This window comes from Thalassophryne amazonica, chromosome 9 (genome assembly GCF_902500255.1).
Source record: "Thalassophryne amazonica chromosome 9, fThaAma1.1, whole genome shotgun sequence".
In the NCBI taxonomy this organism is placed as follows: domain Eukaryota; kingdom Metazoa; phylum Chordata; class Actinopteri; order Batrachoidiformes; family Batrachoididae; genus Thalassophryne; species Thalassophryne amazonica.
This window is the reverse complement of record NC_047111.1, coordinates 25,152,734-25,176,707: the sequence shown is the minus strand read 5'-3', so window position 1 is coordinate 25,176,707 and position 23,974 is coordinate 25,152,734. Positions and strand designations below refer to the sequence as shown.

Genomic DNA, 23,974 nt, shown 5'->3' with positions numbered 1-23,974 from the left:
ATTGTGTTTCAACATCCACGGGAAGCCCAAAATCACGCAGGAGGTAGAAGGAGTCACAAAAAACTCGATCTCCGCCCGATGATTCCCAGACACCACCAGAGTTACAGGTTGTGTCTTGTGCATGATTAAAGGGAGAAGGGTGCCATCTAGTGCCCGCACACCTGCAATGGCGAAGGAAGCGCCACCGGAGGGAGCCCTACCTCCCTTGCCCATCTGCTGTCTAGCAGATTCCCTTCGGACCCCGTGTCCACCAGTGCTGGGGCTTGAAGGGTTAAATCCCCACTCAGGATTGTAACTGGGAGTCGTTTGGCAATATGTGTGTGTCCCACGTGAATGTTATGACCCCCCCTTAGCCCAGTCTCTATGGGCAGGTGTTGTCATTTTGGCGTTTGGGGCAGTTTTTCTGTATGTGCTCTTTTGAGCTGCAGAGAAAACACTCCCCGCAGACCAGCCTCCTCATTCTGTCAGCTGTTCTCATTTTGGCTTTGTGCGTTTCCCTAGCAACGTCAGCAGGGGGAGCTGTTGCCCCACGGAGCGCTGCGGCTGTGGAGCGTGGGGAGGGCGGAACCTTTTTGAACCCGGAAGGGAGAGGGACGGCGCGTGCCCGGCCACGTCCTTCGCCTCGCTCCCGACGGCGTTCCTCCAACCGATTGTCTAACCATATAACGAGATTGATAAGCCCATCTAAATCCCGCGGTTCTTCCTTAGCTACCAGGTGCTCCATCAGGACCGACGACAGTCCGTTTATGAAGGCGGCGCGGAGCGCAACGTTATTCCAGCCGGACCTCGCAGCCGCGATGGGGAAGTCGACTGCATATTCGGCTGCGCGTCGGCGCCCCTGTCGCATTGACAGCAGCACTGTTGAAGCGGTCTCTCCTCTGTTAGGGTGATCAAACACTGTTCTGAACTCCCTCACAAACCCAGTATAAGAGGTAAGGAGCCGTGAGTTTTGCTCCCAAAGCGCTGTAGCCCAAGCGCGTGCCTCACCACGAAGCAAGTTAATAACATAAGCCACCTTGCTGGCATCAGACGCGTACATGACAGGACGTTGTGCAAAGACGAGCGAACACTGCATCAGAAAGTCCGCGCACGTCTCCACACAACCTCCGTACGGCTCTGGAGGGCTTATGTATGCTTCAGGGGATGGTGGGAGGGGTTGTTGAACGACCACTGGAACATTCATATCTTGTACAGGGTCGGCAGGAGGAGGAGCCGCAGCAGCGCCCTGAGCACTCGCTGCCACCTGTGCGGAGAGAGCCTCCACCCTGCGGTTCAGGAGGATGTTTTGCTCGGTCATCTGATCCAACCGAGCCGTAAAGGCGGTGAGGATGTGCTGCAACTCACCAATCACGTCTCCTGCAGACGCCTGTGCACCCTGCTCTCCCATTGGCCGTTCAATCGCTGGGTGACGCCCCTCGGAGTCCATGACTGGCCGAGATATCCTGTTGTGAAAGTGTAGTGACACGGACCCACAACAGGGGGCGCAAATGAACGGACAATAGAAGGAGTCAAATTTGAACACTTTACTGTTGTGAATGCCACAACCATACACAGCAGATTATAGAATGATACAAAGTCAATGGATAAAGGTGTCGTGTGCGCAGGCTCGACGATAGGAGACGTCCGTCTAAAGAAGAACCGGAACCACACGATTTCCTCCGCCACCGAACCCGAAGGATACTGGAGCCGCCAGGTCCCGAATCCCCCAGGTGGCCACCGTCTCCGCGTGTCGGATCTGGTACTGCTGGCGAAGAGCAAAGACAGTCAAGTGTGGGTGTGTACACCCAGTAACAACAACGGTGGGAATTCCACCTCCACCTCAAATCACACACTCGTGCAGCTCCTGTTTCAGCACTTATCTGGAAAGAGTGAGAGGCGAAGACGTCGGCACTCTCACAAACCACCAATCAGCGGACAAGGCTCCACAGGAAAGAGGCTGCAAAAAGAGTTCAGACTAAGATACAGTTTAGTTTATGGCTGAGAACATTACCTCCTTAGAAGAACGATATCTCGGCAACGTGGTGGAGGTGTCATCCTGCTTTTATCTGGGGTGAAGTGCAGATGATCGGTGACAGCTGTCATAGTTGATGAGTGAATGCTGTCACCTCGGCTGTTCCTGTGAGGCGGCAGCGCCCTCTCATGCCTGAAGCCTGCACTTCAGGCAGGGCGCCCTCTGGTGGTGGGCCAGCAGTACCTCCTCTTCTGGCGGCCCACACAACACAGTGTTTGCTTCAGCCAAAACTTTGGTCACCACCCATCACGCCACCCATCACACTGATGATTGGTGTTGTTCAGGTGCAGTTAAAAAGAAAACATTTCGTAATTTTGGAAAATCTTTGCATGGTAACTATATAGACTAAAATCAGTGTTATAGCCTTTTGTTTCCATTAAAAAATACCAACGTAATTGTCTGAAAGAATCCATGAATTTTGTTCTCCAGTATAAAACCCTTATGACCTACATATCCAACAACCACAGAGACATTTACATTATGACCTCCACATGCCACTTTGTGTTTTCTGGCAGAAATACTGTAGTTTCCTGCACTATCAAAGAAGAGCACAGTTTACACGCACTGCACATTTTGCATACCAGATATAAAGGCACTCATAAGGATATTGAAACAGCACACTTGAGTGCTCAATGTTTTTTTTTCTCAGCAGGACCAGATGCTGATCAACCAGCTGAAGGAGGTCACTGGCATCCAGGAGCCGCAGCTTCTGTATCAAGCCTTGAATGTAAGTCCATCGAGGCTAACTGGAGACTTTTTTTTATGCTTTGTTTTTTGTTATATTTACATATTTTTTCACAGTGAGCCCAAACTTTTTCATTAAGTGACAAAAACAAGCAGTATCATCTCATCATTGGCGTAGTCAAGTCAAGTCTGTGAGTATGCACTAATGTTGCGTTTCTCCACATTTACCACAACTCTCCACCACAAATCTCCCTAAGTAACTGTCATTTGACACAAATTTATTGCAGTTTTACCCCAGGATCCTCCGACGAGTCTTAGTACTAAAGATCTGGTCTACTGTTTAGGACACTGGTCAGCGTCCCGTCTTACAACCATGCAACAAAACAAGTAGCACCAGGGCCCTAAAGACTTGGACCTCTGTTCTCCTGCAAAGATATCACCATCAGTGTTGCCACAGTTACTTTGAAAAAGTAATCCAATTACTGATTACTGATTACTCCTTGAAAAAGTAACTTAGTTACTGATTACTCAATTGTAAAAGTAACTAAGTTAGCTTACTAGTTACTTTTTAGTTACTTTCCCCAGCTGCCGACAACAACCCTCTGCCACCTCAACGTGACAATGATACTTGTTTTGCCAAAACTCACTTTATAGTCACCCTTTCTTGACTTCAATGAAAATAAATACTTGTTTTATAAAAAGTAAAATAAAGACCTCTTTCTTGACCTCATATTTAACTGTTGACAGCACTGTAACAGTAAAACTTGCAATTTCTAACCTACATTGTTTATAAATGTACCTATTAAATTATTTCTAACATTTTTCTAACATTTAAATTCTCTCTAAACATTTTACTTGTCGAAATTATTATTATTATTATTATTATTATAAGTAGTATTAGTAGTTGTAGTAAAAAAAGGCTTCAAAACTGGACCTTTAATCTAGGGGTGTTGGGGGGCACATCCTAGCCCCGCGCCCCCATTACATCTGGATTCGACCCTGCTTTGGTGTTTGAGCACAAAGAATGGATAACATTTATTTATGCAGAAAACATGACCACATTTACAGGTAAGAAATTTTTTTTGCGTTTTCACATCATGTGGTCCTCAGAAAGTGAGTTTAGGTGCGTTTGAGTGGAAAATAGTGTTAGTTGTTGACGCGTCGTGAAGGATCAGCTGTTTTTAGCGAGCAGATACGGAGCGGCTCAGCTCAGAATTCTAAATAAAGGAGAAAAAAGCATAAAAATGTCTTACTAAAGCTCAGTGCAGGTGTGCTGTTGTCACCGTGCTTTAAGAGGTGAGGACGAGTTGTAGCTGCTGCAGAAAGCCGTGGATGAAAAGCTCACAGCTCGCTTAAAGTGGGCAGTTCAGTCGAACCCCGACCCCCTGCCCATGGACCAATTTTAATGCTGCTATCGACCCACAATGCAAAAATAATAGTAATGCACAGTGACTTGGAGAAGTAACTTTAATCTGATTACTGATTTGGAAAGATTAACGCGTTAGATTACTCATTACTAAAAAAAAGTGGTTAGATTAGAGTAACGCGTTATCGGCATCATTGATCACCATCACTAAACACTTCTGTCCAGCGATATCATGATTTCATACGCTCTTCGCAGGTGTCTCTCTATCTCAAAGACTGAGGACCCAGAGATAAGAATGTCACGACTGAGCAGGTAGCTCAGTGGACAACGAGCTGGCCTACCAATATGTAGACCTGAGCTCAAATCTCTCTCACGCTACCTATCTGTGTCCCTGGCCAAGACACTTATTCTGCATTGTCCCACTTCCTACAGTTGGTTGTGCAGTGTTGTTCTTCCATCTCATGAACTTCATATTCAACATTGTGGGGCTTTCTAAGATTTCACTCATCTGTTTTTATTATTAATAATAATAATAATTATTATATTAATAATAATATTAATAATGATATCTGCCACCACAGAAGAGAGCGGACAGCTTTATGGTTCATAACCCTGACAGCACTGAGCATTTCTTTTACGCTAGTAAAAGTAAAAGTAGCAGACTCTGTGGGTGCTGTGCTGGAGAGGAGGATGAGGACTCTAATGCAGGGCATCCTGTGTAACACCAGACATCCTTTCTATAATAGTCTAGCTGCTCAGAGGAGCAACTGCAGCAACAGGCTCCTTTCCTTGCGCTGCAAAACAGAACATTATAAGAGGTCTTTTGTCCCCTCTGCTATAAGACTTTATAACAGCTTGGTCTGAGCATTTGCATTTTATTTGTTAGTGATTTTTAAGTTAACTATGTATGTATTTTTATGTGTTTTTATGTGTCTATGCGTGGATGTGTTGCTGCCGGACAGCCGAATTTCTCCTTCGGGAATAAAGTATCTATCTATCTATCTATCTATCTATCTATCTGTCTGTCTGTCTGTCTGTCTGTCTGTCTGTCTGTCTGTCTGTCTGTCTGTCTAATGTTATTATTTTATTTATTTATTTTGTCATGACATCAAAATATCTTTGTCAGTGCTTGAGCTATATCTTTAGTACATAGCAGGTTTTGGTGAGTCGACAACACCTTATTTGTTAATATTGAATATTTTATATCTTCTCACACTAACCTTGTTCATGTACAGTGAGGAAAATAAGTAATTGGACACCCTGCGATTTTGCAAGTTCTCCCACTTAGAAATCATGGAGGGGGTCTGAAATTTTCATCTTAGGTGCATGTCCACTGTGAGAGACATAATCTAAAAAAAAAAAAAAATCCAGAAATCGCAATGTATGATTTTTAATCATTTATTTGTATGTTACTGCTGCAAATAAGTATTTCAACACCTGTGAAAATCAGTGTTAATATTTGGTACAGTAGCCTTTGTTTGCAATTACAGAGGTCAAATGTTTCCTGTAGTTTTTCACCAGGTTTGCACACACTGCAGCAGGGATTTTGGTCCATTCCTCCATACAGATCTTCTCCAAATCTTTCAGGTTTGGGGTTTTAGCTCCCTCCAAAGATTTTCTATTGAGTTCAGGTCTGGAGACTGGCCAGGCCACTCTAGGACCTTGAAATGCTTCTTACGGAGCCCCTCCTTAGTTGCCCTGGCTGTGTGTTTGGGGTCATTGTCATGCTGGAAGACCCAGCCATGACCCATCTTCAGTGCTCTTACTGAGGGAAGGAGGTTGCCAGAATCTCGCAATACATGACCCCATCCATCCTCCCTTCAATACGGTGCAGTCGTCCTGTCCCCTTTGCAGAAGAGCACCCCCAGAGTATGATGTTTTCACCCCTATGCTTCACAGTTGGGATGGTTTTCTTGGGGTTGTTCTCATCCTCTAAACATGGTAAGTGGAGTTGATTCCAAAAAGCTCTATTTTGGTCTCATCTGACCACATGACCTTCTCCCATGCCTCCTCTGGATCATCCAGATGGTCACTGGTGAACTTCAAATGGGCCTGGACATGTGGTGGCTTGAGCAGGGGGACCTTGCTGCCCTTCAGGATTTTAAACCATGACAGCATCATGTATTACTAATGTAATCTTTGTGACTGTGGTCCCAGCTCTCTTTAGGTCATTGACCAGGTCCTCCTGTGTAGTTCTGAGCTTTCTCAGAATCATCCTTACCCACCTCACAAAGTGAGATCTTGCATGGAATCCCAGACCGAGGGAGATTGACAGTCATCTTGTGTTTCTTCCACTTTCTAATAAATAATCATAACAGTTGTTGTCTTCTACCAAGCTGCTTGCCTGATGTCCTGTAGTCCATCCCAGCCTTGTGCAGGTCTACAGTTTTGTCCCTGGTGTTCTTAGACAGCTCTTTGGTCTTGGCTATGGTGGACAGGTTGGAGTGTGATTGATTGAGTGTATGAACAGGTGTCTTTTATACAGGTAACAGTTCAAACAGGTGCAATTAATAGAGGTAAAGAGTGCAGAATAAGAGGGCTTCTTAAAGAAAAATTAACAGGTCTGTGTGAGCCAGAATTCTTGCTGGTTGGTAGGTGATTAAATACTTATTTGCAGCAGTAACATACAAATAAATTATTTAAAAAAAATGCAATGCACTTGTTGTATCGTTCCAACAACTTCTGGAAGGCCCCCTGGAAGTCCTCTGGTGTGAACGTGTCCACGACCCTTGTCACAGCCTCTTTCAGCTCCTCAATGGTTTCAAAAAGACTGTCTCTAAGGTTTTCCTTGAGCTTGGGGAACAACCAAAAGTCACAGGGAGCAAGGTCTGGACTGTAGGGAGGGTGAGGAACTGTCTTGATGCCCATCTCGGTCAAATAGTTGGAAACACGGATGGAGTTGTGGACTGGTGTATTGTCCTGAACTTTGCACAAATCTTCTGCATGTTCAGTTCATCGTGAATAATTGTGTGCACAGTTCCCACACTGACTTAAAACTCTACACTTATTGTCTCTATTGACACTCGACGGTCCTCATCCATAAAAGTACGAATTTTCCCCACCAGCTCCGGTGTTCTGACTTCCCTCCCCCTCCCACACCTCTCATCGTCTCTCACAGACTCTCTGCCACCCTTAAACATTTTGTGCCAACGAAACACTGATGCTCTGCCCATGCAATTTAATCCATAAGCAGTCTGAAGTAGTTCATAAGTCTGCGTAGCGTTCTTTCCGAGCTTAACACAAAATTTTATAGCGTATTGCTCTTCCAAAGTGTCCTCCCGTCCTGACTGCATTTTTCAAAAAAAGTCAGCTGTGATGAGCGTGATTTAGTAGGGTCCGCGTATCGTCCCGCTTGATGTCAGCACACCACTATCAAAGTTCAACCAACTCCAGCTTTCACCATTTTACTGCAGCATGCTGTGACGTATCTTTGTGTGGCCAATGAGAGGAAATGAGGCATCCAGCCCAAAACATGAGACAACAAAGTGCAACACGGTTACAGAGCTTCTACAAGTTTACACATGGCAGTTTTTTGTTGTTGTTGTTTGTTTTGTTTTTTTCAAAGAAAAATCCTGACAAATATATGTTTTTTGTTCATTTTTTTTACTTCATGGTTAATTTCTGATTACTTTTCTTTCCATTTTTCCCTTTGAAGTGAATGAATATTGTCGTATCATATGTCCAATATTGTCATTTTGAACATGTTATGTTTCATGTATATATGGGTGATTCTTTAACTACGGGCACTATTGGCCTTGTAAATGTAATTTCCACCACACCATTGCCTTACAATATAAAGCCCCTTGTAGCAACTGTTTGTTGTGATTTGGCGCTATATACATGTGCTCTGATGTCACTGTTTATCTCCATAGAAACTACCCAAACAATCTTTCATACAAAATGTTTAAAGGGACATTACGTTGTTGTGGGGGAAATTACGGCAATAGTGTGGGACAACTACATTTTGTTTAAAAAAATCACAACAGTTGTATGACATTGAATACCCCAATTATGTTTTGATTATTTTACTGATATTTTATTCAGAGATATTTTAAAACATTAGAAAAAACATTTTTTTAACATTCATTTTTATCATTGAAGATCAAAAGTCTGGGTGTGGGACAAGCACAAAACGGCAATATTTGCATATGATGCTGAAAAAAGGTGAAAAAGTCATCATAGACTACTAGAACAAATTTCTTAACACATTTTCATTGTAAAGATAACTATAAAAGTGTGAAATTTCCCCTTTTTTCTGTTTTTCATACAATATGATCAAAGGACATAATAAGTGCCCGTAGTCTAAGAATCACCCATATTTGTTTTGTTCTTATGCTGGATTGCATTGCAAAAATTCTCTATGCACATGAATAATATGCGGAAGAGCCACTCAGATGTTTTCTATCTACACTGTTTTTTTAAGGCCAGTCAGGGCGACATCGGTCTTGCTGTCGGCTTGCTGACAACCCAGCCTGCAGAGGTTCAGGAGCCTGGAGAAACATCAGAGGCAGACAAAAAAGGAGAGACCTGGGAGGGCCAAAAAGGTACACTGTGATAAAAACAGATGTGCACAAGTTTTTATTCAGACTTCTTTATGATCTACATATGTTACCGGGTTCTAACAAAAACTATAAAGATTGCATTTTGCCTATCTCATCAGTTCCCTGTCAGGCCTTAATAACTTGATTGTTTGAGATCGCAGTGTCAACTTGATGTGAGTCCACATCTCCCCCATGGCAGGATGCCAGTCTGACGCAGGTTACTTCCCCCATCCAGCTGGTGCCCATTTACAGCTGAGTGGACTGAGATAATGCAGATTAAGTGTCTTGTCCAAGCACACAGACATGTAGCATGATCAGGGTTTGAACCCAGGTCTGCATATTGGAAGACCGCTCAGCTTCCTGCTCATTAAAATCAATCAGACCAGACATTTCTCAGTTGTGGTAAATGTAATGCATTTCTACAGCAATTTTCCACGTAAACGAGACCCTGCAAGTGCAGTTCAGTTATGCCTCATATTCTCCATTCTCACACACACACACACACACACACATACACCAATATCAGGGTGCTGCAAGGTTTGGTGCCCTATTGCGCACTGGAAGTAGTTTGAAGATTAAGGACCTTGCTGACAGGCACCTTAGTGATTTTTCTGTCTGTCTCCAGTTGTATATCGGCAATAATCAACCCAGAATACATTGCATCATCAGTATCTGGTATATTTTGAGGTCAGCCAAACTTCTGGTTACTTTTTTGCAGTGAACACTCACTTCGCAACAATTTCAATTCAATTTCAATTTATTTTCATTTATATAGCACCAAATCACAACAGAGTTGCCTCAAGGCGCTTCACACAAGTCAGGTCTAACCTTACTAACCCTCAGGGCAACAGTGGTAAGGAAAAACTCCCTCTGAGGAAGAAACCTCAAGCAGACCAGACTCAAAGGGGTGACCCTCTGCTTGGGCCATGCTACAGACATAAATTACAAAACAATTCACAAAACGAATATACAGGAAATGTTGTTGGTGGACAGGACAGGAGGGTCGCCAACACAAATACAACTCCCATCTCGAGATGGAGCTGCACCTTAAACAGAAGAGAAACACAGAATCAGGCATCAGAAAGACAAAAAATACTGTATAATTTGCCAGCATTAAACAACAAGAAAAACAGAAGAAATACTAAGGTGATCGCCGGCCACTAGCCCTAAGCTTCACTAAAAGACCCACAATTTAGGTAAAGTTGAGACCGCGGCACGCTCTGTTTACTAATAAAATGAATTAAAAGAGTAAAAAGCGTAGATTATGCCAATATGCTAGCCATACGAATGGGAAAATAAGTGCGTCTTAAGTCTGGACTTGAAAGTCTCCACAGAATCTGACTGTTTTATTGACGCTGGGAGATCATTCCACAAAACAGGGACACGATAAGAGAAAGCTGTATGACCTGCAGACTTCTTATTCACCCTCGGGACACAAAGTAGTCCTGAATCCTGAGAACGCAAAGCCCGGGCTGGTTTAATTAGGTCAGTTAAGTAGGGAATTTTATAGACTAGTAGCAGAACCTTAAAATCTGATCGCACAGGAACAGGAAGCCAGTGAAGGGATGCCAAAATGGGTGTAATGTGGTAGAACTTTCTGCTTCGTGTCAAAAGTCTGGCTGCAGCATTTTGAACCAATTGGAGACCCCTAATGCTAGACTGCGGTAAACCAGAAAATAGAACATTACAGTAATCCAATCTAGAAGAGATAAACAAATGAATCAGGGTCTCAGCATCAGCCATAGACAGGATGGGACGAATCTTCGCTATATTTCACAGGTGGAAGAAAGCAGTCTTCGTAATATTTCTAATGTGGAGGTCAAAGGACAATGTAGGATCAAAAATTACCCCAAGGTTCCTCACTTTGTCAGTGTGATGTATGACAAATGAGCCTAGGCTGAGCGTTAACTGTTCAAATTGAGGCCAATGTCTCACTGGACCAAGAATCATAATTTCAGTCTTATCAGAGTTTAAAAGTAGGACGTTTCTGCGCCTGGCAGTGCCTGCAACACCTGGCAACTAGACTTTATTTCTACATGCATCTACGAGAAAGCATGTGACTGAAGGCTCGGAAGAAGTGGCGGCAGTTGACTACAGGGGACGCCTCTGTTCGTGTGGACAAAGCTGTGGCGTGGACACAGAACCTCACACAGTTGCCACCGCTTCTTGTTAGCGATTTCTGTGCTTACCTGCTTATTGACTGTTTGATGGTTATTGATGGCTATCTGTTGTTTACTGACCATCATTTCCAAACTCTTATAAAGTGGAAGTATCAAAGGATAAGAAGCCATGCGAAGACCGAAGCGGCGTCAGACATCAGCACAATATTCTACATGGTTGCTGTGTGTCACTGAAAGAGATATAAAATCAGGTTGGTTGTGTTGCAGGGTATGTATTTATTATACAGTTTTGTCCAAATTCTGTCAGCTGAATCTGAAGAACACTGTGTGTACATGTGTTCATGCCCCCTTTTGACCACTGTACAGATTACAACGCAACCAGGGAGGTGATGGTCTAGTGGTTAAGTGTTGGGCTTGAGACCAGAGGATCCTCAGTTCAAACCTCAGCCTGACCGGAAAATCACTAAGGGCCCTTGGGCAAGGTCCTTAATCCCCTAGTTGCTCCCGGTGTGTAGTGAGCGCCTTGCATGGCAGCACTCTGACATCGGTGTGTGAATGTGTTTGTGTGAATGGGTGAATGTGAGGCATGATTGCAAAGTGCTTTGAGCGTCTGGTGCAGATGGAAAAGCGCTATACAAATGCAGTCCATTTATAAGCAGATATGGAAGTACAGCTGACTGCAAATGTCAGCAAAATAAGGCAATGATAATAGGGGTTTGTAGGTTCATATATAAATATATAATTGTATGTCCACATGTTGCGCCTCTGACCTTCTGGTCACAAGTCATCTTCAACATTTTGGCCACCGTGTCCCCGTTAGGTTACATGTGTGTCTGGACACATACCTGATAACAGAATCTTCTCATTCATGGGCAGGGTGAGGTTACATTTTGACTTAAATATGATTGACAGCACTTTTTCTGTAGAGGTTAAAGATGGAATTTGAGATCAGCATATAATTAATTCCTTTTTGGAACACAAAGATGTTTGCAATTTTTTTTAACATTATTGTTGATGGCGTAGACAAAGCAGCAAAGTATATACTTAAAACACGGATCTATTGAAGAAAAGGCTTAATTGCCGTATTGAAGAAGGAATCACTTATCGACTGGAAATGAAGATGAATGTATCCTACAGCTCGGGGTCGACTTCAAACATCAGCACTTCAGTTCCATTTTTCAAAAGCAGCTCTCGTGATTTGATTGTATGACAGTCAAATGTTCATTCAGTAAGGTTCCAACATGTAATATCTAACTGCGATTTTAATTTAATCAGGTATAAAACCTGTCACCAGTGACTGAAAAAGAAAAACAACTCCGAAGTACAAGAGCTGTCTTATGTTTTGTGTAACATGAGATCATTTGACTTACTCTTTGGAATCTTCATATTACTGCCACAATGTGCGTTTTTTTTAGGAGTTTGTAAAGATGAACTGCAGACTGCCATTGAACTCAGCCTCCAGGAATCCCGCAATGCAGAGGAAGAGGAAAGACAGTTTAACAGGTACAGAGATGTGTACTGCAAGTCCTGTTTTTCACTAGTTTGAGAGGTCCTGTGACTTATAGTCCAGTATGACTTATATACAATTTCAATTTATTTTCATTTATATAGCACCAAATCACAACAAAGTTGCCTCAAGGTGCTTCACACAAGTAAGGTCTAACTTTGCTAACCTCCAGAGCAAGCACACAAGTGACAGTGGTGAGGAAAAACTCCTTCTGAGGAAGAAACCTCAAGCAGACCAGACTCAAAGGGGTGACTCTCTGCTTGGGCCATATACAGACACAAATTACAAAACAGTTAACAAAACAAATATACAGGAAATGTTGCCAGTGCACAGGACAGGAGGGTTTCTGGAACTAAAAGACCCAGAATTTAGATAAAGTTGAGGCCGCGGCCTGCTCCATTTACTAATAAAATGAATTTCAAGAGTAAAAAGCATAGTACTATACTATGTCAGTATGCTAGCCATACAAAAGGGAAAATAAGTGTGTCTTAAGTCTGGACTTGAAAGTCTCCACAGAATCTAACTGTTTTTTTTTGATGCTGGGAGATCATTCCACAGAACAGGGGCATGATAAGAGAAAGCTCTGTGACCCACAGACTTCTTATTCACCCTAGGAGCACAAAGTAGTCCTGCACCCTGAGAATGCAAAGCCCGGGCGTAGGGCTTAATTACGTAGGGTTTAATTAGGTCAGCTAAGTAGGGAGTTGTCAGTCCGTGAACAATTTTATAGGCTAGTAGCAGAACCTTAAAATCTAATCTCACATGGACAGGAAGCTTGTGAAGAGATGCCAAAATGGGTGTAATGTGGTCAAACATTCTCTTTTGTGTCAGAAGTCTGGGAGCAGCATTTTGAACCAATTGGAGACCCCTAAAGCTGGACTGTGGTAAACCAGAAAATAGAACATTGCAGTAGTCCAATCTAGAAGAAACAAATGCATGAATCAGGGTCTCAGCATCAGCCATAGACAGGATGGGATGAATCTTTGCTATATTTCGCAAGTGGAAGAAAGTAGTCCTTGTAGTATTTCTAATGTGGAGGTTAAAGGACAACATAGGATCAAAATTACCCCAAGGTTCCTCACTTTGTCAGTGTGATGTATGACACAGGAGCCTAGGCTAAGCATTAACTGGTCAAATTGATGCCAGTGTCTCACTGGACCAAGAATGGGAAAAAAAAATCACGATTCACAACCATGAATTTTCTTTACACTTGAAATGAGAAACACACCAATAAACTGCCTTTTCTTTTTAACAAATAAGAGAGGAAAAACTTCCTAACAGGGTTTGATTACTTTCAGCACGTGGTTAAAACTGAGTTGGGTCACAGTTAAAGCGTTCTTTGAAAGAGCAATCGTCAGGGCGTTACTATTTTGACCTTTTCCTCATGTCAGCTCCAGTTAAACTACAATTAGCAGTCATACTCACTTCAAGCAAATATATATGAATAAATGTCTTCATCAAATAGCAAAGAGTGTCTTATGACCAGTGGTGGGCACAGTTCCAATAATCCCTTAACTATCGAAGATAATGTTTTCATTATCAGATTATCTTTTTAGATAACTTTAAAAACCATTATCGGACTAATTATCTTGCAATAAATGTTTGTCTGATCATTTTTAGACCAATAAATAAAATCAGTTGAGCACCTACCTGTTAAATGTTTCGTAGGTGATGTGTAGTTCTACCCTCTGCAGAACAGAGAAGAGCTGCTTCAAGAAGAAAACCACTCTATCCTCTGCAGGCAAAGGCAAACTGATCCCCCCAAAAAACCCTCATTTCTTTTAACCCCACACTAATACAAGGGCAATATCACCCAAGTCATCCAGAGGCATACATTTTTAACTTATGGTTCAACTTTTAACCAAACTAATTTCCGATGAGTTATTTAAATTAATGTCATGTCTGAAGTTTTATAAAGTGAAAATATCAGATATATGTTTTAGTTTTAAAGTAATGCACTAATTTTTAAGGTTTTAGTGTGGCTATCTTGTCAGACTGCAGGCTTACTTGTAGTTTCTAGGGTTTGTAAGAGTAGAATGGGAGGCAGAGCCTTCAGCTTTCAGGCTCCTCTCCTGTGGAACCAGCTCCCAATTCGGATCAGGGAGACAGACACCCTCTCTACTTTTAAGATTAGGCTTAAAACTTTCCTTTTTGCTAAAGCTTATAGTTAGGGCTGGATCAGGTGACCCTGAACCATCCCTTAGTTATGCTGCTATAGACTTAGACTGCTGGGGGGTTCCCATGATGCACTGAGTGTTTCTTTCTCTTTTTGCTCTGTATGCACCACTCTGCATTTAATCATTAGTGATTGATCTCTGCTCCCCTCCACAGCATGTCTTTTTCCTGGTTCTCTCCTTCAGCCCCAACCAGTCCCAGCAGAAGACTGCCCCTCCCTGAGCCTGGTTCTGCTGGAGGTTTCTTCCTGTTAAAGGGGAGTTTTTCCTTCCCACTGTCGCCAAGTGCTTGCTCACAGGGGGTCGTTTTGACCGTTGGGGTTTTTCCGTAATTATTGTATGGCTTTGCCTTACAATATAAAGCGCCTTGGGGCAACTGTTTGTTGTGATTTGGCGCTATATAAATAAAATTGATTTGATTTGATTTGATATGTTGTGTTCAGTGCATTATGGGTGATAGGGTAATCTCAGTACGTTCATGACATGAGAAATGCATTTGAAACACTCTGATCAGGCTCTACGGACAACAGTATTAAACTCTAATCATCTATCTAATCAATCTAATCACTCTAGTGCCTAAAACTCTCGGAAATATATTCTCTGGGTTTATAGATGTTGTTATTGTGTCTGCTTTTATTAAATTCCATGCATCTTAAATGTAACAGACATGGATTATCTGGAATTTTGTTTTGGCAAGTTTTCAAGGTCTCTGCTGCCATCTACTGGCGAGTAGTGTTCATGGCAGTATTGGCCCTGAAGCTGGACTGATATATTTTCAATCACTGTACTCGGTTTCACCTCAAACTGTACCACAGAACCGCACGGTGTAAAAGTTCAGAGCGCACAATTTATGTTCTCACACACATTGTACGTTCAAAAACCACACATCGGACTTGTGTTTCTAGAAGCAAAACGTAAACAGAAGCTTTTTTCAAACTTAATTTACAAATCTGTGGTGTTTGCACAGGCACAGTGTTAGAGGTTGGATGCTTGGAGCACTTCAGCAGCGGGATACCCTCACAACAGCTGACCAGAATATCAAATAGGTTTGATTTTCATCTGACCATACGATCACCGATCAGGAGGTGGTCATGAGATGATAAACCTAGCTTGTTACTCCATGTATACTAAACGATGCAGGACACGCGATTAACCTGAAACTCTGTGTGATCCAAAAAATTCTCACACAAATGAAAAATCAGCTGCAAAAAGGGCCAAAACTCGCACAGTGTAAACCCAGCTTAAGTACTGAACGTCTGGCACCAGTAGATCATGGCAGTGTTGTATTTATTTTTGACACCGGTTATATCAGACGGTTATCTAATTACAACTTGGCTTTTTTTTTAAATGCCTGTTTTTACAAATAAAAAAATGGAATATTTTACAAAAGCACATTTATCTGTAAACACCAACACACGACACACGTCACATTAACGTGTTGGTTTACATAATGAATGACTCAACCAATCAGTGTTTAGCGGAGGCACATTTTACCCAGAATCCTTTACGATCTGTCTGTGTTTGTTACAAAACTTCAGAATTAGTGCTTTATTCAACATTAAAAGATATATGTTATATTTTAACTTTGTACAAATGACAGAATTGATATTAATGGAGTTATTCTATCAATATTCATTTTATTGATACACCAAACCATAACTCAGCATTGCTTTATTTTCCAAGAGCTCCGCTTAACGGGAGCATTGCGATTGAGTAGAGAGTTGAGCGTCATGGCTCCTCTCAGCTTGCTTTTGTGCTGGAAGCCATGTAGTAAACAAGAGCTTCTAGCAGGGGGCAAGATGTTCATAGACAGAAGTGCGGGCTCATTGTTTGGATCTGTTGTCGCTTTTGATGCTACCAGAAGCAATCGTGGTGTTAAAACTCAAATTCAGCTTGTTAAGTAGCTGCAAATGTACCAGAGACAATACTGGAATTTATCGCTTATCTGTAACTTCCGATACATTTTTGGGTGGTTTTTCGTTTTATCTTTAACAAAGATAACTTTTCAGTTATCTGATTATCTGTTATCAAAGTTAATTTTTTGGTTATCTGTGCCCACCACTGCTAATGACACTAAGAACTGCAGCATAAATATGCACAGGAACAGGCATTTGTGTGTTGGGGGGGTGCGCTGAAGGAGATGTTCATGTCTGTGTGTGTGCGTTGTTACAGCACGAATGAAATTCGTGTTCATGTCCACAGTAAGGTGAACACTAAATGGCTAAATACTTTTGTGAGTTGATTTCAAACTGAACTTACCATAAGTTTGCGTTGGACCGCTCTGACACTTTGAGAAGCGTTCCACGTTCCAGAACCATCTTACTTTGCCAGCTTTACTTCCAAGCCCCGTCCTTTTCTATTGATTCTGTGCAAAGTGTAATTGTCTGTCTTCAAAGCACACTCAATCTTTTAAATACATTGTAATACTACTGGTTCATTACTTCAAATGTACTCTAACAATACAATTTTTGAAAATCTTTCCAACATTCCTACTTTATCTTAATCAGAACCTGGCAGTAGTCCTTTGGTTGCTGGTCCAAAGGACTAAGGATTAATGTTTGCAGTACACATCCAAGGATGTTCTGGAAAAACTGTCCAATGAATGCTGTTTCATTCTGTTGTGAAATTTCATGCAGCATTGCTATATGCAGGCCTTGGAGATGCCATCTTCCCTCCAACTTGCCAGTATTACAACCAAAAATATTACAAACAAGATGATGAACTGTGGCACCTGCCTACAGCTGATTTTGAATGCCCTGTAGCGCTACTTCATAATGAATATTACAGTTTATGAGTGATTTATTTATAAAAGACTGATTGTACAACCACATTACTTGTGTAACCGCATGAATGGAATTTAAATTTTGTTACTCAGTGTAACACTTGAGTGCTATGAGCTGGTTAATTTCATGTACTGCAGGGCTCTGGAGGCTAGTGCAAAGGAGAACACATCCAGAATGAAGAGAAAGAGATGTGAGGCTCAGAGTGAAATGTGTAGTCCTACAGACTGGATTCGTCAGGAAGACTGGCCTGTGGGCATCCGCAACGTAGGAAACACCTGCTGGTTTAGTGCTGTCATCCAGGTGAGAATGAGACGTGTCAAGTGACCGTCACCTGCCCGAGGGAATCAGATTGTCTCCTGTGGGATTTGACTAATTCAAGCATTCTTTCTCTGTAGCCTTTCATTTGAGGTTGCCTTTGTCTGGTGTACCTGTAGTGCACTTTTTCTTTCTAAAAAATAAATAAATAAAAAATAGTGGCACTTATTATCTTTGTGTGAGTTCAGTGAAGGGAAGGGTCATGGAGTCCAGCCTTTGTCTTCCACTGATCCTTCCTGTAGTCACACGTATGAGGATCAAAAACCTTTACGGGCCTTTCACAACAGATGCACAAAGTGGCACACATTCCTCTAAAACCCATGCACAGGTATAATGCCAGGCAGTTTAATTTACTCTGGACCCCCTGAGTAACTTAAACAGCTCCAATTCATACCGATGGAACAGAGATTTCTTTTAATGTGCCGTTTTTTTTCAGGCTCCACATCATGCTAACAATTATCTAGGAAGCCAAAAGGGATAACTGTTTGCATTTTCCTTTTGCCAGACATTTCCCTGAGATATAATTGTATTAAAAGTCCATTTCAGACTGCCATATCAGGTGGTTGAAGGGAAACTGGAGACCTTATTGAGGAGCTACAGGCTGCGTGGGTAATTAAATAGTGAGTTGAGAGAGTCAGGCGATGGACTGTGCCTGCATTTCTGTAGATGGGTGATTCTTAGACTACAGGCACTTATTATGTCCTTTGATCATATTGTATGAAAAACAGAAAAAAGGGGAAATTTCACACTTTTATAGTTATCTTTACAATGAAAGTGTGTTAAGAAATTTGTTCTAGTAGTCTATGATGACTTTTTCACCTTTTTTCAGCATCATTATATGCAAATATTGCCGTTTTGTGCTTGTCCCACACCCAGACTTTTGATCTTCAATGATAAAAATGAATGGTAAAAAAACATTTTTTCTAATGTTTTAAAATATCTCTGAATAAAATATCAGTAAAATAATCAAAACATAATTGGGGTATTCAATGTCATACAACTGTTTTGATTTGTTTAAACAAAATGTAGTTGTCCCACACTATTGCCGTAATTTCCACCACAACACTGTAATGTCCCTTTAAACAATTTGTATGAAAGATTGTTTGGGTAGTTTCTATGGAGATAAACAGTGACATCAGAGCACCTGTATATAGCGCCAAATCACAACAAACAGTTGCCCCAAGGCGCTTTATATTGTAAGGCAATGGTGTGGTGGAAATTACATTTACAAGGCCAATAGTGCCCGTAGTTAAAGAATCACCCAGACGTAGTCGGGGGGGGAGCGTGTATATCACTTTTAATATCTCATTCTTCCGTGATTGAAAAATGTATTAAACTTTTGCAATATATAATTTAACATCTGAGAATATAAATGGGATAATGAGGCAGTGTTCTTTGAATATAAATGGCATTTAAACGATACCTGTTTGCTTGTTTGTTTTGCTGTCATTATTGTTTTAGTAATGTAGTTTCAACAGATCCTGAAAAGTAATCATTCTATCAGATTGAGACTGAGTGAGTACAGGATTTATTTGTCAGCTCAGGTTCCCCGTGTTATCTTTTGTCCCATAAATTACGGTCAAAAGGAGATAAGCAGTAATTGAGTTTTCTGGAAAGTTAATATGTCAAAATATCCTATAAATGCATAGATGGTCCTCTATGACTCACCACAGATGACATACAATACTAACTACATAAATGCATTGATGGCCATGACTGGCACAAGATAATGTATTCTTACAGAGAGCTGTTACTTAAAACACAATGGCCCCGTTTACATGCACATAAAAATCCGGTTGCTATCTGATTGTTGACTGTTATCTGTTTATTAAGTGGTCATGTAAACTGCAAAATCCGATATGTTTTATCCAATAATTACCGTTATCTGATTGTCCGAAATCTGATTAACACACCTGGATTTCCTCCTAATACTCTGATGTCTTTGGTACATGTATAACATCAATGAGATTTATTTCATTGTTTTTTCATCTGCGCATGTGTTAAAGCAGTTGTCACTCATATTTCCAGATGTACAGCGGGACGCACTGTTACCTCGTCGGACCTCATAATATCTTTCATCAGATCACAAAGTTCAGAGAGTTCATTGTGTGTCAAAAACAATTTGACAGGAATGGTCCTCGAATGGTCCTGTGTTTCTAAAGAAATTTCTTGGTGATCTCTGTGGTTTATTGACAGATATATTAAAGTTGAGCGGAGTTTCTTAAACCATGATGTCATATTTTGGGAGCGAGGACACCAACTCTGCGAACCTCCTCGCTGAGAGAGAGAGAGAGAGAGAGAGATGGAGAGATAGAGAGAGAGAGGGAGAGACAGAGAGAGAGGGAGAGAGACAAACAGACGGAGAGACAGAGAGAGAGAGAGAGAGAGAGAGAGACAAACAGAAGGAGAGACAGAGAGAGAGAGATGGAGAGACAAACAGACGGAGAGAGAGAGAGATGCAGAGACAGAGAGAGAGACAGAGAGAGAGAGAGCGATGGAGAGACAGACAGAGAGAGGGAGAGACAAATGGAGAGAGAGAGAGAGAGAGATGGAGAGACAGACAGAGAGAGAGAGAGAGAGAGAGAGAGACAGACGGTGAGAGAGAGAGACAAACAGATGGAGAGAGAGAGAGAGAGAGATGGAGAGACAGACAGAGAGAGAGACACAAACATATGGAGAGAGAGAGGGAGAACACTCTTTTTTCAGTCTATGTTTTTTTCTTCAGGAGCTGCCCTTTCTTCTTTTTCCACTTCCAAAGAAATCCAACTAATGAACTGTAATAATGTAAACCCGATTTTCTAATTATGGGATTACTGAAGTGCAGATAAATGCGAGCGATCAGATTATTACAGTTATCTGATTGCTAACAGTTATCAGTTATCTGATTATTATGATCATGTAAACGGGGCCAGTAATTGCTGAAGTAAAATTTCCATTGGTCCTAAAACCTCCTCAAAAATGTAACGAATAAGGTCACATATATGGATTGCACAAGCATGGCAAATAACACTGAACAAACAAATTTGTTTTTGAAAATGTCAAGGTGAACATAAGGGTAATGTGAAATTTTGTGTATCCTGTATGACTAGCAGCCTCTATTGATTTTCAAAATGTGTTTGATTCAGTTTACTTGGATGCTCTCTCAGACTTCCATAAAATTATAAGAACCCCCAATGCTGCTGGACATCATAGCCGGCGTTTACACAGGTACTCCGAGTGGTGTGCAGAGCAGAGCGTCCCAGTTTGTCAGGGAAGTGTTCTGCCTGCTGTTCTGTACGGTGCTTGCATGGAATGGGTGTGGGTTGAGTTTGTTGTTTAGGAAGGGTTTCTAACCTTGACTTTTTGGAGATGCTGTAATCTTTGCACACCTTAATTGCAGCACTTGAGAAGCTGAGAGAGGAGCCAAAAGTGTCTGGGTTTGTGATTGCCCTGGATCAAGACTCAGATCCAGAGTGGAATTGACTTCCTGGATTCGGCCTTCAGAATTGTATCTGTATCCAGTGAAAGGGTTGGATTTGTAGTGAGTTTAACTTATCTTTTCAGAGATGTTGGTGTCTCTGGGTCCTTGACCTTTAAGATCAAGATATGTCTTGGAAGAACTTCTGGAGTAGTGATGGGGCACCTGCACAGGAGGTGTTTGACGATGTTGGTACTTTTAGGGTCTTTAGGGTCCTGGTGTTTCCTGTTTGACCACTCTGTGTGGTTGTGAAATTTGAGCACTAACCAGCAACCTAAGGTGACGACTGGATGTCTTTGGTACTTGGTCTCCAGAAGATACTTAGGCATTCTTTGAGACAGGTAGGTGGCTGTTATCGGGAGTTTGGGGATGGACTGGTTGTCTGCTTGGGTATGTGTTTTCCATGACCAAAGGCTGTTCCGTAGTGTGGTGGATGCAGTGCCACATGGCACCAGGACATGCTGCCAGACCCGACCTGTTGATTTGTAACTTTAGATATTTTATTTAATATTTTCTTACTCAAAAAATATGTTCATTTGCATTTATTTCTTCTGAACAGATTTTAAAATTTGTTCATTAAAAAATGAAGATGCCAGAATTGTGGCCAGGCCTTCTACATTTTAGAATCAAATAGAAGTTGTCCTTCTATATCTAGCTTGAAAATGCCATGTGCTGCCTTACTACTGTAAATAATATGCATTATTTGAGGACATTGCTGTATAGGGGATATACAGTATATGGATCACAAAATCCTTTTGCCACATTTTTCATGGGCAACCTGCTGGTATTGTCACACATTTTGAGTTTAAATGACATAGAGAACTAATTATCTTTTTGGTCATTGTTGCAGTCCCTGTTTCATCTTCCTGTGTTCAGGAGACTGGTCCTCAACTACCATCTCTCTGAAAAAGTTCTGGAGAAGTGCAAGAGCCATGCAGTAAGTACAATACTGCATCGGTATGGTCATTCCTTGAATTGATGACAACAATCAGCCAGCTGGATGGACAGCAACTGTCATGGTTATTAGTGCCATATGATTGGAGGGAGTAGCATGTTTTGTGTGTGTGTGTGTGTGTGTGTGTGTGTGTGTGTGTGTGTGTGTGTGTGTGTGTGTGTGTGTGTGTGTGTGTGTGTGTGTGTGTGTGTGTGTGTGTGTGGTTTTTTTGGCTGTATTATTGACATTTGGTAACATTAATGTAATGTCATTAAATGTCACGGAACACTTTGAAAACATCATAGAAAAAGATTGTATTTGTTTTTGTGTGGACAAGGCAAGAAGTGTCAAATCAAAGAGCACAAATTGGTATCTTAAAGCACACACCTGTAATAGAACTCCGGCTGTATATTGGAATTAATACCCCCGTCACACATAGCCAGAATCACGCAGAGTGGCATCGGACCTTTGAATCGACACACTTCCGAAAGGTGTCAGATTTCAGTTCCAAAACATTCTGACAGCCATCAGCGGAAGTCCACCCAGTTGGTCAAAATTGGCCGGCGACCTCCGAGTGGGACGCACATGTTCATAATTCTCTGGGCGCCATCGAAATGGGACACCTATCCGACAGCGGTCCATGTGTTATCTGAGGACCATCTAAGCACAATTTACATATTCCGATGGCGGCAAAATGGGATCCAAAACAATTTGAGTGCATACGAGGGAACCTTGAGATAGATCTGGCACGGTGTGCCTGCCGGTATGACCTGCAGTGCCACATATTATAATGGCAAATAATGCTTCACTGCATCTTTTCTGTCTTGCATGTTTGACAGTTGTTTGTTGTGTTTTGATTGTTTTATTTGTTAAATTGTTATTGTTAGTATGGGCAGAGTAGATGGTCACCCCTCTGGGTCTGGTCTGCTTGAGGTTTCTTCCTGCAGTCAAAAAAAAGCCTGAGGGAGTTTTTCTTGACCACTGTTGCCAATGTGCTTGCTCGGGCGGTGGATAAGGTTTGACCTTACCCTCATGAAGTACCTTGGGGCAACTTAAATCATGGTTTAGTGGTACATAGCTACATTAAATTTAATTCAATTGACTTTAATGTAATTGTATTGCAGAAACTACAAGCACAACAAAGCTACTTTTTCTGTTTTCAGGATATGCAAAATAACCAGCCACCAGCTGATTTGAAATGTAATAGTATAGTGTAAATGTTATGTGACTGTCCACATCTGATAAAGACAAAGGTAAAATCTGTGTTTTCAGGACAAGAGGAACATAGCTTTCATGCAGGAGCTGGCCTGTCTATTTGCCCTGATGGCGGGATCCATCCGCAGGTTTGTGGATCCCTCTGCTGCAGTGGAGTTATTGCGAGATGCCTTCAGGACTAGTGAGGCCCAGCAGGTGCGACACACATGTCATAGCATTCTTATCAGGACATTTCACTCTGTCTTTAGTAAGTCTCTTCAGCTGATCCATTGTGTTTCACCTTGTTTTTCACATGGAAAAATGCATTGTGTGGGCAATACATTACATGAAGAAATGTGGGGTTTGAACCGGGAACCTTCCGCACTGAAACCAAGTGCACTAACCACTTGGCTTCCACTCTGTCCTTAGTGGTGACAAAAAAGTGACTATTTGTAGTTTGTAGAACTAAAATGGATTGTAGCTGACATTTTGTAAAAAAAACGTACTTAAACTCCTGATGCAAAGTAAAGCAGCAGTGTGCAAGTCAGTGCCTTCTGAGTGCCAGTCTGTGCCCAAGTAAATGAGGTCAGATGCATCAGGAAGACCATCCTGCATAAATGTATCTAAACCAATCATGCAAATAACAATCATATTCATATTTGAGATATGTAATCCATATGCGGCACATCCTGTTACTATGTGCAAGGCTGGATCTGGTGGTTAGGGCTTATTTTTGTGCTGCCATGATCAGAATCAAAATCTGAATCAAATTTATTGCCAAGTAAAATCACACATACAAGGAATTTGATCTGGAGTTATTGGTGCATAAACAACAGGAAGAGAAAAACACTTTAAGACTTTAAGAAGTAAAAAGAGTCAAATAGACAA

At 41.7% G+C, this 23,974-nt stretch overlaps 1 protein-coding gene across 6 annotated transcripts in view; it reads left to right on the top strand.

Annotated features, from left to right (window-relative positions):
- The window catches only part of usp28 (ubiquitin specific peptidase 28), an 83,001-nt gene that overhangs the window by 11,568 nt on the left and 47,459 nt on the right, over positions 1-23,974 (top strand). For 5 of the 6 annotated variants that reach the window (XM_034177818.1, XM_034177817.1, XM_034177815.1 and 2 more), the window contains exons 2-7: positions 2,661-2,738; positions 8,485-8,605; positions 12,138-12,225; positions 17,324-17,486; positions 21,809-21,895; positions 23,165-23,302. In XM_034177818.1, coding sequence (XP_034033709.1) covers positions 2,661-2,738; positions 8,485-8,605; positions 12,138-12,225; positions 17,324-17,486; positions 21,809-21,895; positions 23,165-23,302 — 675 coding nt within the window. The remainder of the gene's footprint in view (positions 1-2,660; positions 2,739-8,484; positions 8,606-12,137; positions 12,226-17,323; positions 17,487-21,808; positions 21,896-23,164; positions 23,303-23,974) is intronic. The other variant, XM_034177813.1, reaches the window with a different exon arrangement.